The 16,856-nt window shown below is 38.2% G+C and overlaps 1 protein-coding gene and 1 long non-coding RNA gene across 2 annotated transcripts; both read left to right on the forward strand.

Moving 5' to 3' along the window:
- Positions 1-2,500: 2,500 nt before the first annotated feature.
- Positions 2,501-4,018, forward strand: LOC311497526. Its single transcript, XR_014699384.1, has 3 exons — positions 2,501-2,642; positions 3,195-3,518; positions 3,605-4,018. It is a non-coding gene; the product is annotated as an uncharacterized lncRNA (long non-coding RNA).
- Positions 4,019-4,712: 694 nt separating this feature from the next.
- Positions 4,713-7,247, forward strand: LOC311495262 (uncharacterized protein). The gene is made up of 5 exons (XM_084554657.1): positions 4,713-4,838; positions 5,114-5,170; positions 5,281-5,373; positions 5,586-5,644; positions 5,720-7,247. Exons 1-5 carry the CDS (start codon positions 4,766-4,768, stop codon positions 5,852-5,854), a joined length of 417 nt encoding a protein of 138 aa, XP_084410783.1. The 5' UTR covers positions 4,713-4,765; the 3' UTR covers positions 5,855-7,247.
- Positions 7,248-16,856: the final 9,609 nt, after the last annotated feature.

Here is a 16,856-nt window from a genome sequence, read left to right on the forward strand (position 1 = left end):
AGATAAATTTATCTGGTTCAATATGGAGGTGTTAATTATTGGAAAAACTTCTTTGAGCAATTTAGTTGGGATTGGATCTAAAAGACAGGTTGATGGTTTAGATGCTGTAATTGTTGAAGAGAGCTCAAGAAGATCTACTGGGGAGAAGGATTCCCGATATCGATAAGGTCTTACAAAAGTTTCTAATGTCGCTGTACTTACATCTTTACCAGCTGTTGGAAGGATGCCTTGAATATTTTCTCTAATGCCAACAATTTTATTAGTAAAGAAGCTCATGAAGTCATTACTACTGAGGGCTAAAGGAATAGATGGCTCAACAGAGCTGTGGCTCTTTGTCAGCCTGGCTACAGTGCTGAAAAGAAATCTGGGGTTGTTCTTGTTTTCTTCTATTAATGATGAATAATATGCTGTTCTAATACTACTGAGAGCTTTTTTATAAGTTGTTAAACTATCTTTCCAGGCTATGCGAGCTTCTTCAGAATTAGTGGAATGCCAAATTCTTTCTAGCTTTCGGACTGCCTGTTTTAAACAGCGCAACTGTGAATTATACCATGGAGCTAGCCTCCTCCGATTTATGACCTTCTTTTTCAGAGGAGCAACTAAATTTAGAGTTGAACTAAGCGATGCTGCAGTGCCATCGACAAAATAATCTATTAGTGCAGGGGTTAAATTGTGGTTGCTGTCGTCCACAACATTGGCACATGGCACTGGGGTAAATAAAGAAGGAATTAATTCTTTATATCTAGTTACAGCATCATCAGATAAACATCTACTGTAATGAAATGTCTTTTCAGTTCCTGTGTAATCCATTATTGTAAATTCAAAAGTTATGAGGAAATTATCAGACAAAAGAGGGTTATGAGTAAATACTGTTAAACCTTCAGTTTCTATGCCATATGTTAGGACAAGATCTAAGGTGTGATTAAAACTGTGAGTTGATCCATTTACATTCTGAGAAAAGCCAATTGAATCTAATAATAATGTAAATGAAGAGCTAAGGCCGCCACTGACAACATCAACATGGATGTCATCCAGGTGGATCAGTCCAGCCTGGGACTACCTTCAAGGGATTACTACCTCAACAAAACGGCAAATGAAAAGTATCTTAGATTAATGATGATGTCCACACACAAACCTTGTGATTCTATCTTCAGTTTCATGGCCAAAATGCACTCCTTAGCTGCCAACCCTAACACGAACCAATGCTTTGAACCACAACTGAAAAGCTGCCCCACACAACCTAATCAAAACAAGACCACACACACACAAACTAACACATCTAAGCATTATAGTTGTGTCTTCGAGTAGCAAAACTCTGCAGTTAACATACTCTGGGAGTATAGGAGTTTAATGCAAATCTGTGGTCATGTCAGTAGCCACATATAAAAGAACTAAAGTGTCAAATCTCAAGTACGTGTGATTATGTGTGAATTTACATTTCCTGTCACTTTGAGCTGAACTATCATCAGCGCCCAAATAAGTAATCCATCTATCAATATACACAAATCTGTTTACACTCCTTATAGCTCCAGGACTTGTCTGTGAATCATCCTGAAAGTTTTCTTTAGAGTTATGTAAGTAATTCAGCGACCGTTGTCCATACATGCATGGGTACATCACAAACAGGAAGTACTGGGAGCAGATTAAGCACTCCCTTGACAGTAACAGTTTGCTCACACGTAAACACTAGAAATCTGACAAAAGTGAATTTCAACTTTATGCTATTTAATAATACACAAAATTACACACATGTTATGATTTAACCGATTGTAGACAGTTTATAAAACCGGCATATTAGCGACCAGCCGCTAGATTTCCATGATGTAAGACATCATAAATTAAAAGACCCATTCATTTTTAGTATGATATGTAAGTTAAGAAAGTTAATCTTATTCCTTCCTTCATCTGTTACTTTTCTGTTGGTCATGCTGATCTTGTATCATGTCAAATGGATAAGACATACATTTATTTCATGTCTTAATAAAAAGATGACAAGTTCATTGTTTCATTAAAGCAAGTTTTGAATATTCCATTCCTTCTCTCTGGATGGCATACACCACACCATGGGTAGATCACTAGAATACATGCCCCATGTATGTATAAATAGCTGGTTTTATCTTTATGTTTGATCCAATGATAAGTGGGACACTGTGGACATTGTTCTCCGAAGTGCTGCTGTATTTTGTTTCAAACAAATGACAAGATAGTTAGATGCAGCAGGTGAAGGACGACTCTCACTCTCAATCTCTCAATCTCTCAATCTCTCAATCTTGCTTTCTCTTCTCTCTTTCTGTCTCTGTTTCTCTGACACCAAGATGCAAATAAGTCATGTTGTGTGGCAGAAAGGAGAAGCTGATGCAGTTTCATTTGCTCAGAGGACCAGAAGGTGTGAATAAGATAGAGAGAGCGGAGTAGAGGACAGATGTTATGACAACTGGTTTTGGATGAAAGTTTCTGACCGAGACAATGACGACATCATTAGAAGTCATTGTCATCTTTATGACAGGTAATATTATTAATATTAATATTGGGTAGCGAAGGTGTTTGAAATATGTTTTGACTTTTTCTTGCACTTTTTGTAACAGCTTGTGTAAGTTTATTGACTGTGACGGGAAATACAGGAGGAGATCAGAACACTGTCTGTAAGTACATGAAGATGCAGAGCATCACAAAGAATACTTTTGTACAGAGAATTTTTGATTATTTTTGAAAATGAAATAAGCAGCTAACTAGCACGCTTAAATTTTCAGGAAGTTCTTATATTTATATTATTTCTATTGTTTTTTTACAGCTGTTATACAGTTTCACTGTAGGACAGTTCAGAGAAAAATGTACTTTAACTAAAACTTTCTAGCCATTTAAAAGTGTTCAAGCCACACCCAAACAGTTCTGATACAGTAGATGAAGCTCTGAGGAAGCTCTCGAAAAATGAAAAGGTTTTTTATGATGGCTGTTGACTTTAATTGTTGATTGTTGACTGTTTTATTTGTAATTTTTTAAGGTTTAGATCACATGAAACAGTGTGCCTCATGCTCCACAGTCAAGCAGGTTCTACATTCATCCAAGCACAGTGTGGACAGGGTTTAGCTGAACGTTTTCATTGTGGGGCTAGTGGATTTAGATAGACCTCTGCTAATGTTTCCCTAAAGTAAAAACAAATAATCTACAGTCCTTGCTCTTCAACTCTCTGGCAGGTACCAACCCACCAAAGAACCAGACTGCACGTCTTGGGGGTTCTGTCACCATGAGCTGCAAATATCAAAGCGAAGAAGAAGGCACCATGAAAAGGTTCTGCAGAGCAGATAGAGACCTTAATTGCAAAGAGCTGATATCAGCGCACAATTCAGAGAACACAATACGAGACAGGTTTTCTTTAAAGTTTGATAGACAGAGAAGAGTCTACACTGTGAACATTTCCACACTGATGCTGGAGGATGCTGGGAAATACCGGTGTACTTTGAAAAGAATTGATGAGGATTCTTCTTCATGTTTAACTGAGATCCATCTGCAGGTTTTGGGTGAGTGTTGATCTGATTCAGTAAAAATAAGACAAGCCTACATACATGAAAACATGTTCAACATGACTCAGTTTTTCTTCTTTCAGGCTGGGATGACTTTACACCAATGCAAACTGTTCATGTCACCTCAACAACAACAATTACTTGTAGTTATCCTGACGCCCTTGAGAACCATGAAAAATTTCTGTGCAAGGGGGAGAATCCTTTTAACTGTGTTGATTTAATAAACACAACTGAACAAGAGAGAGATGTAACTAAAGGCAGGTTCCATATCAGGGATAATAAAAGAATAAAGTCCTTCAATGTGCACATCTCTGAGCTGAGTAGAGCTGACTCTGGAACGTACTGGTGTCACTCTGGCAGAACAACGCAGCAAGAAGAATACACCAAAATACAACTTTCTGTAGGTGAGTACTCTGATGCACTACTGTAGAACACAGGTAGAGTATTATACATATTCAGTATGCAGCAAATGTTAATAATACTTTGATTCAAGTCTGCACCACTGTTTTTGAATAAATGTTACTTTACACATTGTTGTTTCCTACCCAGTAATAAAGTTTTATTTCATATTATTTGTATCTTAAAACTACATACAACATACATACATGCAACTACATACATACATGCAACCTTATGTATGTAAGGTATTTGAATCATTTCACAGTATAAATACATGGAATCCCCATTGCAGAAACATGCCGGCTCAAAATAGCATAGGTCTACAACAGTAGCAACAGTGGCAACCAACACATGCAGCATACCCACCCAACATGACGCTTTGACGAATTTAGCTGATTCTTCACTTTATCAGCCTCAGTCTTAGTGCTGGTGATGGTTCTGTCTTCACTTACTCTGACCCTTTTTAGTGATTCACCTCTGCGGTAAATTTTGATCATTTAAAGATTATACAAATAAACTCTGTAGCTGCTGAGATACTCAATTTATTTTGAGTCATTTTTTCATCAGGAAATGTGAGAATGAGGCCTAGGGTTGAGGAGGTGCTGAAATGCTTCCATGTACATTTTGATGCCAGTACTTAACTTCACTTAAATGATGGTTTGAATTCAGGAGCTCTGCTGATAAAGGAGTGTTTTCATATTTACATACTACTACTTTTAATTTAGGATCTCATATTTTTTCACCAATGGCTAAAAAAATAATAATGTCTGGATATGAAACCCTGCGGGGGGGGGGCAACCATCTCAGATTCTCTCAATTTTTACCCTCACACAGGTGGAACCAGGATGGGAGTCTCTCCTTCCAGAAGATCAACGTTGCCAGCAACTAAAGAGGATGACGATGAATCTTCAGGCGAAGGTGTGTGTTAACAGATAGCTGGGGTACACATGTCCCACATACAAAGATTTCTACTGGACAAACACACTCTGACACATCCTCATCTTTTACCTTATACTTCTTCCATCAGTGGTTGTTAAAATAGTAGTGGCTGTATATGAAACCTGGAGGGAAAACAAAAGATGGACTGAACCAAGCTTCTTTCATTAAAAACAACCTTGTGTGAGTCATCTTGGATGCAGTAATGTCACATTTTCTTTTCCTCTCTTACTCTCTGGCTTTCCACCCTCACACAGGTGGCACTTCACACTTTAAAACCAGAAGTAATGACCGTTCGTCAGGTCCTCCTATAGGTGTGTGTTAAAAAAAAACATACAAAGACTCTGACACATCCTCATCTTTATGAACAAATTCAGAGGACAATGGAGCTTTATTCTTTGTCTGTTTGTCTCTTCTTTTACAGGTATGACTGTTGGTATAGTGGTGGGTTCAGCATTATTGGTGGTAGCGGTGGTCATACTAATACTGTACAAACGGAAACTCCTCAAGGTTACAGGTGAGGGACAGAGTCAAAAAAGGCTTTCATAAGATAAGATAAGATAAGATAAGATAAGCATTTATTCATTCCACAGTGGGGAAACTTACAACTTGTCAGACATGCACAATTTTTTAGATGTATTTATGTTTTTATGAGGACTTTTCTATATTTGTGAAAATCATCAAAGTGGAAAATCCTGTTTACATTCATTCAAATGCTCTTTGTCTTAGCGTGCTGCGCTGCAGGCGAATCATCAGAGCAGAGGACGGATACTGGACAAAACACAGAGGTACGTGTGTGTGTTTACTTTGCATAAAGAGTACAACAGCTGAACCTGTCACATCTCTCTCCTTCTTCCCCTCAGGGAAATAATGGAGATCACCATTATGAAGAGATACAGTTGCAGAACCAGCAAGTGACTTCACTTCCAACTGTCTACGCCACTGTCACCCCCTCCTCCAGACCTGCTCCACTACGCCAGCGTCAATTTCCAGAATGATGGAAACACACTCCCGACCGTCATCAGTGGAGATCAGGGTGCCACTCGTCCTCCAGAAGCAGCAGAGGCAACTCTTTATTCCACTGTCACACCACGGGTGGAACAATAATGAAGTCAGTCACTGAGTGTATATTTACAGTGTAACGAGGGATTTCAGTGTTTCCTCTACACAAATATAATCAGAAATAGACAGAGAAATGTTCAGCAGCTTTCAGCTGATCATGTAGTTTAGTCAGACTTTGAGTTTCTTCATCTGCTCGTCAACATCTATGGCAATAACATGGCTCACACATATGGATATGGAATATGACATCTGGCTATAGTCAGTCATTCTTTGATCTTTCCTGTGAACAAATACATTATATTTGTAGTGTAACTACAAGACAGTCTAATAAAGATTATTCCGTTTTATGACATCAGCTGACAGTGGCATGTTTTACTGAAGCTCACATACTCTCTCATGCCAAAACGTTAGCTATACTAGTAAAAATACACTCAAATACAACACTAAATCTGTTCTTTAGGCTGTGGTTTGTAGTACGAGTCAATTGTATTGAACTGACACGTGTTTCTTTTATTTTGACAACCCTAACCCTAGTCAGTGTCCTAGGCTAAATAACAAAAACACTTTAGAGTTTAATTCAGCCTGTTTAAACAGCACCACAAACTACATCCTCTAAAATGTTCTTACCTGTATAGTTCAATTACCTCCTTATTGACACCGACTCTATGTAAATTAAACATTATAAGAGTCATAAAGAGAGGTTTAGAGCAATAACATGGTATGAGAATGCACTTGGTTTCACCTGAGGAGCTAATGTTTTGGCAATTGAGTGTATGATGACCTGTTTATAAATTATGTTAATGATATATTCTTCTTCTCTATCTTGTTTGGGGGTCGTCACAGTGGTGTGGTGGTTAGCACTGATGCCTCACAGCAAGACAGACAAAGACATGCTGGTTAGGTTCATTGGTGATTCTAAATTGGCCGTAGGTGTGAGTGTGAATGGTTGTCTGTCTCTCTGTGTTAGCTCTGTGATAGACTGGAGACCTGTCAAGGGTGTACCCCGCCTCTTGCCGAGTTACAGCTGGGATAGGCTCTAGCCCCCCATTGCAGGACAAGCAGTTATAGAAAATGAATGAATATCTTGTTTTGATCTCCCTCTTGTGGACAGTCTGTCACTAATATCTTTCCCTCTATGCCTCTGTAAACATGTACCATATTTAAACTCTCATTTCCTATTAATACTTCTGTCCAATATAAAGCCTCTAGAGTGAAGCTGTTTATTTGAATGTGAAAAAAAAAAACTGTGTACATTCTGCAATACAGGCTCGAAGTCTGAGTTCACTTGAATCAAAGTGCAACAAAAAGTCAAGGTGGTAAATGGAAATAGTTCAGAAAACAAATTGATTTCTGTTAAATATAATGAAATAAATGTGGTGGATAAACCCATAACAATGGGAAGATTGTAATAAAAGTCTGTTTTAAAATAAATTCAGTTTTCCTTCCCCCCGTTGTGACTTTGTATGTCAGTAACTTAATGTCTGATTAGCTTAAAGTTTTACATGCTACAGGGTGATTGATTAGAGACGCACATAAAGTACAATTTTGCGAAAAAGAAAAAAAGGAACAAACAAAATGACTTTGAGAACTTCAGCTGGAAACATTATAAATCTCCCCTAAATCATGTACTCTCATTTGTACGCAGCATGTCTCCTTTATTTGGTGCTTGCTCTGGGGTTTTCTGGCTCTGGGGGCTTGATTGTTATTGACACTTTATAAGTAAAACTCAGTTGAAAGGAAAAGCACTTGACATAAGAAGAATATGCGTCAAAACAGCATCTCATGAAATAAACTGAGAGCAGTCTACCTGAGGAAATGAATTAAAGAAGCAGAAGAACACTTTAAGGGTGGAGACCCTTTAGCTTTGAAGCTGTGTGTTTGTCACTCTGCAATATAAATATTCTTAAAGGCTATGTACTACTCACTGTACTGTTATAGCAAGATTTTCTAATGTAATATTTTCAGTGGTCATGTCAGTAGGCACATTTAAAGATACTAAGGTATCAAGGCTCCAGTGTGTGTCGTGTGCATGATTATGAGTGAGTTTAGATTTCCTTTCAAAACAACTGGAAGAATCGGAACAGACGCTCACCATGTGACGTATGATACTATTCAGCCTCAGAGTGACTTATCTTCTTCAGTGTCTAAATAAATAATCTATTAAAATACACAAATCTCCTTACACTTCTTATAGCTCCAGAACTCACCTGTGACTCATAGTACAGTATAAGTTCTTCAGTGTCAGACTGATGCAGTGACAGTTGATCTATATACAGGACGTACTGCTAGCAGATTCAACACAGCCTTAAAAATTTAAATTTCCTTATATGTAAACATGCTTCTACTGCTCTGAATGTAATTACTAACAAGAACAGCGCCACCTACTGCCAACAACATCTCTGACATATGGAGACTTCTATTTGGTAGTAATGTAACCAAACCCATGTACTCCAGTGACACTTGTAGTTTTTGGATGATCTTTAAAATTTGTGCCATACACTACAAGTGCTGCTGTTCTAGCGTGACAAACAGTGTGAACAATGTTTGTCACACCCACACGCTTCATCTTTCGGTCACTTCTCTCTTTCTGCCTCTGCACATACTGTTTTTATACCAGCATGTCAGTGTTTAGCGAGGTTGAAAGAAAAAGCTCCTGCAGTTTCATTTGCTCAGAGAGAGATAAAACAGAGAGATCAGAGTAGAGGACAGATGTCAGAGCAGGTCATCACAACTTATTAGTATTTATTGTTTTTGGACGAAAGTTTCTGACCGAGACCATGAGGACATCATCAAAAGTCATTTTCTACATACTGGCTGGTAATATTATTCTTCTACTAGTAGCGAAGGTGTTATTTACATCATATAGACACTTGGCTATAAGATGAATTATATATATTATATTATATCAAATTATATAAATGTATCTTGACGCTTTCTTGTACTTTTTGTAACAGCTTGTGTAAGTTTATTGACTGTGATGGGAAATACAGGAGGAAGTCAGAGCATTATCTGTAAGTACATGAAGATGCAAAACATCACGTAGAATACTTTTCTAATTCTAGAATTACTCTCATATGGGTTAAAATTGAAATAAAGCATCTAACTAGCGTACTTACATTTTCAGGAAGTTCTTTGAGTATTTCCGTTGTTTTCTGGCTACTGCTTTATCGTTCCGCTCTAGAACACTTCAGAGATAGATGTACTTTTACTCCATCTCACTGGTTTAGTCACTCATTGCTCTGTTGATTTAACCATGGAGCCGTACGGGATGCAACATGGCTAAAGGTAGCTTCATAACAAATCAGTAAATGTTCCCAAAAATCACACTGAATTTTCTAACTTAAAAAATGTTCAACCCATACCCAAACAATTCTGATGGAGCAGATTAATAGTGAAGGCTTTGAATGCTGGATTTGGAGTGTGGACAGGGTTCAGCTGAGCTTTTTCATTGTGGGGCTAGTGGTTATATATAAACCTCTGCTAATGCGTCCTCATTGTAAAAACAAATAATCCACAGTCCATGCTCTTCAATTCTCTGGCAGGTACCAACCCACCAGAGAACCAGACTGCACGTCTAGGAGGTTCTGTCACCATCAGCTGTAAATATCAAAGCGAAGAAGAAGGCACCATGAAAAGCTTCTGCAGAGCAGATAGAGATTTTAATTGCACAGAGCTGATATCAGCGCTGAAATTAGAGCACACAATACGAGACCGGTTTTCTCTAAAGTTTGATAGACAGAGAAGAGTCTACACTGTGAACATTTCCACACTGACGCTGGAGGATGCTGGGAAATACTGGTGTGCTTTGAAAAGAATTGATGAGAATTCTTCTTCCTGTTTAACTGAGATCCATCTGCAGGTTTTGAGTGAGTGTTGATCTGATTCAGTAAAAATTAGACAAGTTTATATATGTGAAAACATGTTCAACATGACTCAGTTCTTCTTTTTTCATGCTGGGATGACTTTACACCAATGCAAACTCCTTGTGTCACCTCACAGACAGCAACAATTACTTGTAGTTATCCTGACGCCCTTGAGAACCATGAAAATTTTATGTGGAAGGGGGTAGAATCCTTTTAAATGGATTCACAATATAAATACATAGAATCCCCATTGGAGAAACTTGCCAACTGAAAATAGCATAGGACTACAACTGTAGCCTGAAGAACAAGAGAGCACCCTTTAGACACGGTGTAAGGACATACCAACCATGTGGCAACCAACACATGCAGCATACCCACCCTTCACTTCATCAGCATCAGTCTTAGTGCTGGTGACGGTTCTATCTTCATTTACTCTGACCCTTTTTAGTGATTCACCTCTGCACTAAACTAGGATCATTTAAAGATTACACAAATAAACTCTGTAGCTGCTGAGATACTCAATTTATTTTGAGTCATTTTTTCATCAGGAAATGTGAGAATGAGGCCTAGGGTTGAGGAGATGCTGAAATGCTTCCATGTACATTTTGATGCCAGTACTTAACTTCACTTAAATGATGGTTTGAATTCAGGAGCTCTGCTGATAAAGGAGTGTTTTCATATTTATTTACTACTACTTTTAATTTAGGATCTCATATTTTTTCACCAGTGGCTAAAAAAATAATAATGTCTGGATAAGAAACCGTGGAGGGCTTCTATTCTATTTTATTTTGCAACAACACCAAAGCAAATTCCTTGTATGTACAAACATGCTTGGCAATAAAGTCTTTTCAGATTCTGATTCTGATTTTTACAAAGGAGCCAACCATCTCAGATTATCTCAATGTTTACCCTCACACAGATGGAACTGGGATGGGAGACCCTGAACATCCACCCTCTACAACAGCAGGGATGCCAACAACTACAGAGCATGATGATGAATCTCCAAACATAGGTGTGTGTTAACAAATACCTGGGGTACACATGTTCCACATACAAAGATTTCTACTGGACAAACACACTCTGACACATCCTCATCTTTTACCTTATACTTCTTCCATCAGTGGTTGTTAAAATAGTAGTGGCTGTATATGAAACCTGGAGGGAAAACAAAAGATGGACTGGTATCGCCTTTATGCACAAATCCAGAGGACAATGGAGCTTTATTCTTTGTCTGTTTGTCTCTTCTTTTACAGGTATAATTGTTGGTACAGTGGTGGGTTCAGCATTATTGGTGGTAGCGGTGGTCATACTAATACTGTACAAACGGAAACTCCTCAAGGTTACAGGTGAGGGACAGAGTCAAAAAAGGCTTTCATAAGATAAGATAAGATAAGATAAGATAAGATAAGATAACCATTTATTCATAGCACAGTAGGGAAACTTGCAACTTGTCAGACATGCACAATTGTTAGATGTATTTATGTTTTTATGAGGACTTTTCTATATTTGTGAAAATCATCAAAGTGGAAAATCTTGTTTACATTCATTCAAATGCTCTTTTTCTTAGCGTGCTGCGCTGCAGGCGAATCATCAGAGCAGAGGACGGATACTGGACAAAACACAGAGGTACGTGTGTGTGTTTACTTTGCATTACTTTGCATAATGATACAACTTTCTATAGGTGAGTACGCTGATCCACTACTACATCTCTCTCTTTCTTCTCCTCAGGGAAATAATGGAGATCACGATTATGAAGAGATACAGTTGCAGAACCAGCAAGTGACTTCACTTCCAACTGTCTACGCCACTGTCAACCCTCCTCCAGACCTGCTCCACTATGCCAGCATCAGCTTCCAGAATGATGGAAAGACACTTCCTAACACAAGTACAAGCAGCTCCTCAGCCGTTATCAGTGGAGATCAGGGTGACACTCGTCCTCCAGAAGCAGCTCTTTATTCCACTGTCACACCACGGGTGGAACGATAATGAAGTCAGTCACTGACTATATATTTACTGTGTAATGTGTGTACTCTACAGAAATACAATCAGAAATAGACAGAGAAATGTTCAGCAGCTTTCAGTCAGACTTTTAGTTACTCACCTGCTAGTTAACATCTACTATGGCAATAACATAGTTCACACATATGGAATTTGATAGTTACATCTAGCTGTAGTCAGTCATTCTCTGAGCTTTCATTCATTCATTCATTTATTCATCTTCTGTAACCGCTTATACCTGTTAAGGGTCGCGGGGTCTGCTGGAGCCCATCCCAGCTGTCATCGGGCGAGAGGCGGGGTACACCCTGGACAGGTCTCCAGTCTATCGCAGGGCTAACACAGAGAGACAGACAACCATTCACACACACATTCACACCTACGGCCAATTTAGAATCACAAATTAACCTAACCAGCATGTCTTTGGATGGTGGGAGGAAGCCAGAGTACCTGGAGAGAACCCACACAGACACAGAGAGAACATACCTTTCTGACACTGTCTCTACATAAATTAGACATCATAATAGTCATAAAGAGAGGTTTAGAGCAATAACATGGTATGACAATGCACTTGGTTTCACCTGGGGAGCTAATGCTTTGGCAATTGAGTGTATGATGACCTGTTTATAAATTATGTTCCTGACATATTCTTCTTCTCTATCTTGTTTGGGGGTCATCACAGTGGTGTGTTGGTCAGCACTGATGCCTCACAGCAAGACAGACAAACACGTGTTCATTAGGATCACTGGTGATTCTAAATTGGCCGTAGGTGTGAGTGTGAATGGTTGTCTGTCTCTCTGTGTTAGCCCTGTGATAGACTGGAGACCTGTCCAGGACAAGCGGTTACAGATGATGAATGAATGAATGAATGGATGAATATTTTGTTTTGATCTCCCTCTTGTGGACATTGTCATGATCTGCCACTAATATCTTTTATCTTTCCCTCTATGCCTCTGTACGCATGTAGCATATTCAAACTCTCATTTATCCTTCTGTCCAATATAAAGCCTCTAGAGTGAAGCTGTTTATTTGAATGTGAAAATCACAAACTGTGTACATCTGCAATACGGGCTCGAAGTCTGAGTTCACTTGAATCAAAGTGCAACAAGAAGTCATGGTGGTAAATGGAAATAATTCAGAAAATAAATTGATTTCTGTTAAATATAATGAAATAAATGTGGTTGGAAAAAAAACAAAATGATGGGAAGATTGTAATAAAAGTCTGTTTTAAAATAAATTCAGTTTTCCTTCCCCCCGTTGTGACTTTGTATGTCAGTAACTTAATGTCTGATTAGCTTAAAGTTGTACATGCTACAGGGTGATTGATTAGAGACGCACATAAACTACAAATTTCCAAAAAAGAAAAAAAAGGAACAAACAAAATGACTTTGAGAACTTCAGATGGAAACATTATAAATCTCCCATGAATCATGTGTTCTCATTTGTACACAACATGTCTCCTTTATTTGGTGCTTGCTCTGGGGTTTTCTGGCTCTGGGGGCTTGATTGTTATTGACACTTTATAAGTAAAACTCAACTGAAAGGAAAAGCGCTCGACATAAGAAGAATATGCTTCAAAACAGCATCTCATGAAATAAACTGAGAGCAGTCTACCTGAGGAAATGAATTAAAAAAGCAGAAGAACACTTTAAGTGTGGAGACCCTTTAGCTTTGAAGCTGTGTGTTTGTCACTCTACAATATAAATATTCTTAAAGGCTATGTACTACTCACTGTACTGTTATAGCAAGATTTTCTAATGTAATATTTTCAGTGGTCATGTCAGTAGGCACATTTAAAGATACTAAGGTATCAAGGCTCCAGTGTGTGTCGTGTGCATGATTATGAGTGAGTTTATATTTCCTTTCAACACAACTGGAAGAATCGGAACAGACGTTCACCATGTGACGTACTATTCAGCCTCAGTGTGACTTATCTTCTTCAGTTTCTAAATAAATAATCTATTAAAGTGACACTTGCAGTGTTTGGATGATCTTTAAAACTTACACTACAAGTGCTGCTGTTCTAATGTGACAAACAGTGTGAACAATGTTTACACACCCAGACTCTTAATCTTTGGTCACTTCTCTCTTTCTGCCTCTGCACATACTGTTTTTATACCAGCATGTCAGTGTGTAGTGAAGCTGAACAAAAAAGCTCCTGCAGTTTCATTTGCTCAGAGAGAGATAAAACAGAGAGATCAGAGTAGAGGACAGATGTCAGAGCAGGTCATCACAACTTATTAGTACTTACAACTTAGTATTTTGGATGAAAGTTTCTGACCGAGACAATGAGGACATCATCAAAAGTCATTTTCTACATACTGGCTGGTAATATTATTCTTCTACTAGTATATTATATTATATCAAATTATATAAATGTATTTTGACTCTTTCTTGTACTTTTTGTAACAGCTTGTGTAAGTTTATTGACTGTGATGGGAAATACAGGAGGAAGTCAGAGCATTGTCTGTAAGTACATGAAGATGCAAAACATCACGTAAAATACTTTTCTAATTCTAGAATGACTCTCACATGGCTTAAAATTGAAATAAAGCATCTAACTAGCGTACTTAAATTTTCAGGAAGTTCTTTGAGTATTTCCGTTGTTTTCTGGCTACTGCTTTATCGTTCCGCTCTAGAACACTTCAGAGATAGATGTACTTTTACTCCATCTCACTGCTTTAGTCACTCATTGCTCTGTTGATTTAACCATGGAGCCGTACGGGATGCAACATGGCTAAATGTAGCTTCATAACAAATTACACAATAAATCAGTTAATGTTCCCAAAAATCACATTGAATTTTCTAACTTAAAAAATGTTCAAGCCACACCCAAACAATTCTGATGAAGCAGATTAATAGTGAAGGCTTTGAATGCTGGATTTTACCTACTCTGATACAAACAACTGTGCAGTGTGGACAGGGTTCAGCTGAACGTTTTCATTGTGGGGCGAGTGGATTTATTTAAACCTCTGCCAATTCTTCCTTAAAGTAAAAACAAATAATCCACAGTCCATGCTCTTCAACTCTCTGGCAGGTACCAACCCACCAGAGAACCAGGTCGCACGTCTAGGAGGTTCTGTCACCATCAGCTGTAAATATCAAAGCGAAGAAGAAGGCACCATGAAAAGCTTCTGCAGAGCAGATAGAGATTTTAATTGCACAGAGCTGATATCAACGCTGAAATTAGAGCACACAATACGAGACCGGTTTTCTTTAAAGTTTGATAGACAGAGAAGAGTCTACACTGTGAACATTTCCACACTGATGCTGGAGGATGCTGGGAAATACCGGTGTACTTTGAAAAGAATTGATGAGGATTCTTCTTCCTGTTTAACTGAGATCCATCTGCAGGTTTTGGGTGAGTGTTGATCTGATTCAGTAAAAATAAGACAAGCCTACATACATGAAAACATGTTCAACATGACTCAGTTTTTCTTCTTTCAGGCTGGGATGACTTTACACCAATGCAAACTGTTCATGTCACCTCAACAACAACAATTACTTGTAGTTATCCTGACGCCCTTGAGAACCATGAAAAATTTCTGTGCAAGGGGGAGAATCCTTTTAAATGTGTTGATTTAATAAATACAACTGAAAAAGAGAAAGATGTAACTAAAGGCAGGTTCCATATCAGGGATAATAAAAGAATAAAGTCATTCAATGTGCACATCTCTGAGCTGAGTAGAGCTGACTCTGGAACGTACTGGTGTCACTCTGGCAGAACAACGCAGCAAGAAGAATACACCAAAATACAACTTGTTGTAGGTGAGTACTCTGATGCACTACTGTAGAACACAGGTAGAGTATTATACATATTCAGTATGCAGCAAATGTTGATAATACTTTGACTCATTATTTGTTTATCTTAAAACTTTATGTATGTAAGGTATATGAATCATTTCACAATATAAATACATAGAATCCCCATTGGAGAAACTTGCCAACTGAAAATAGCATAGGACTACAACTGTAGCCTGAAGAACAAGAGAGCACCCTTTAGACACGGTGTAAGGACATACCAACCATGTGGCAACCAACACATACAGCATACCCACCCTTCACTTCATCAGCATCAGTCTTAGTGCTGGTGACGGTTCTATCTTCATTTACTCTGACCCTTTTTAGTGATTCACCTCTGCACTAAACTAGGATCATTTAAAGATTACACAAATAAACTCTGTAGCTGCTGAGATACTCAATTTATTTTGAGTCATTTTTTCATCAGGAAATGTGAGAATGAGGCCTAGGGTTGAGGAGATGCTGAAATGCTTCCATGTACATTTTGATGCCAGTACTTAACTTCACTTAAATGATGGTTTGAATTCAGGAGCTCTGCTGATAAAGGAGTGTTTTCATATTTATTTACTACTACTTTTAATTTAGGATCTCATATTTTTTCACCAGTGGCTAAAAAAATAATAATGTCTGGATAAGAAACCGTGGAGGGCTTCTATTCTATTTTATTTTGCAACAACACCAAAGCAAATTCCTTGTATGTACAAACATGCTTGGCAATAAAGTCTTTTCAGATTCTGATTCTGATTTTTACAAAGGAGCCAACCATCTCAGATTATCTCAATGTTTACCCTCACACAGATGGAACTGGGATGGGAGACCCTGAACATCCACCCTCTACAACAGCAGGGATGCCAACAACTACAGAGCATGATGATGAATCTCCAAACATAGGTGTGTGTTAACAAATACCTGGGGTACACATGTTCCACATACAAAGATTTCTACTGGACAAACACACTCTGACACATCCTCATCTTTTACCTTATACTTCTTCCATCAGTGGTTGTTAAAATAGTAGTGGCTGTATATGAAACCTGGAGGGAAAACAAAAGATGGACTGATATCGCTGTATGCACAAATCCAGAGGACAATGGAGCTTTATTCTTTGTCTGTTTGTCTCTTCTTTTACAGGTATAATTGTTGGTACAGTGGTGGGTTCAGCATTATTGGTGGTAGCGGTGGTCATACTAATACTGTACAAACGGAAACTCCTCAAGGTTACAGGTGAGGGACAGAGTCAAAAAAGGCTTTCATAAGATAAGATAAGATAAGATAAGAT

The sequence above is a fragment of the Chelon labrosus genome (assembly GCF_963514085.1).
Source record: "Chelon labrosus genome assembly, chromosome: 2".
NCBI classification, from domain to species: domain Eukaryota; kingdom Metazoa; phylum Chordata; class Actinopteri; order Mugiliformes; family Mugilidae; genus Chelon; species Chelon labrosus.

Excerpts from the sequence above, each read along its gene's own strand:
- LOC311495262 (XM_084554657.1), top strand. The coding sequence starts at position 4,766 with ATGGGAGTCTCTCCTTCCAGAAGATCAACGTTGCCAGCAACTAAAGAG. Across the intron at positions 4,839-5,113 it reads CGATGAATCTTCAGGCGAAG|GTGGCACTTCACACTTTAAA; the intron begins GTGTGTGTTAAC and ends ACCCTCACACAG. Across the intron at positions 5,645-5,719 it reads ATACTGGACAAAACACAGAG|GGAAATAATGGAGATCACCA; the intron begins GTACGTGTGTGT and ends TCTTCCCCTCAG.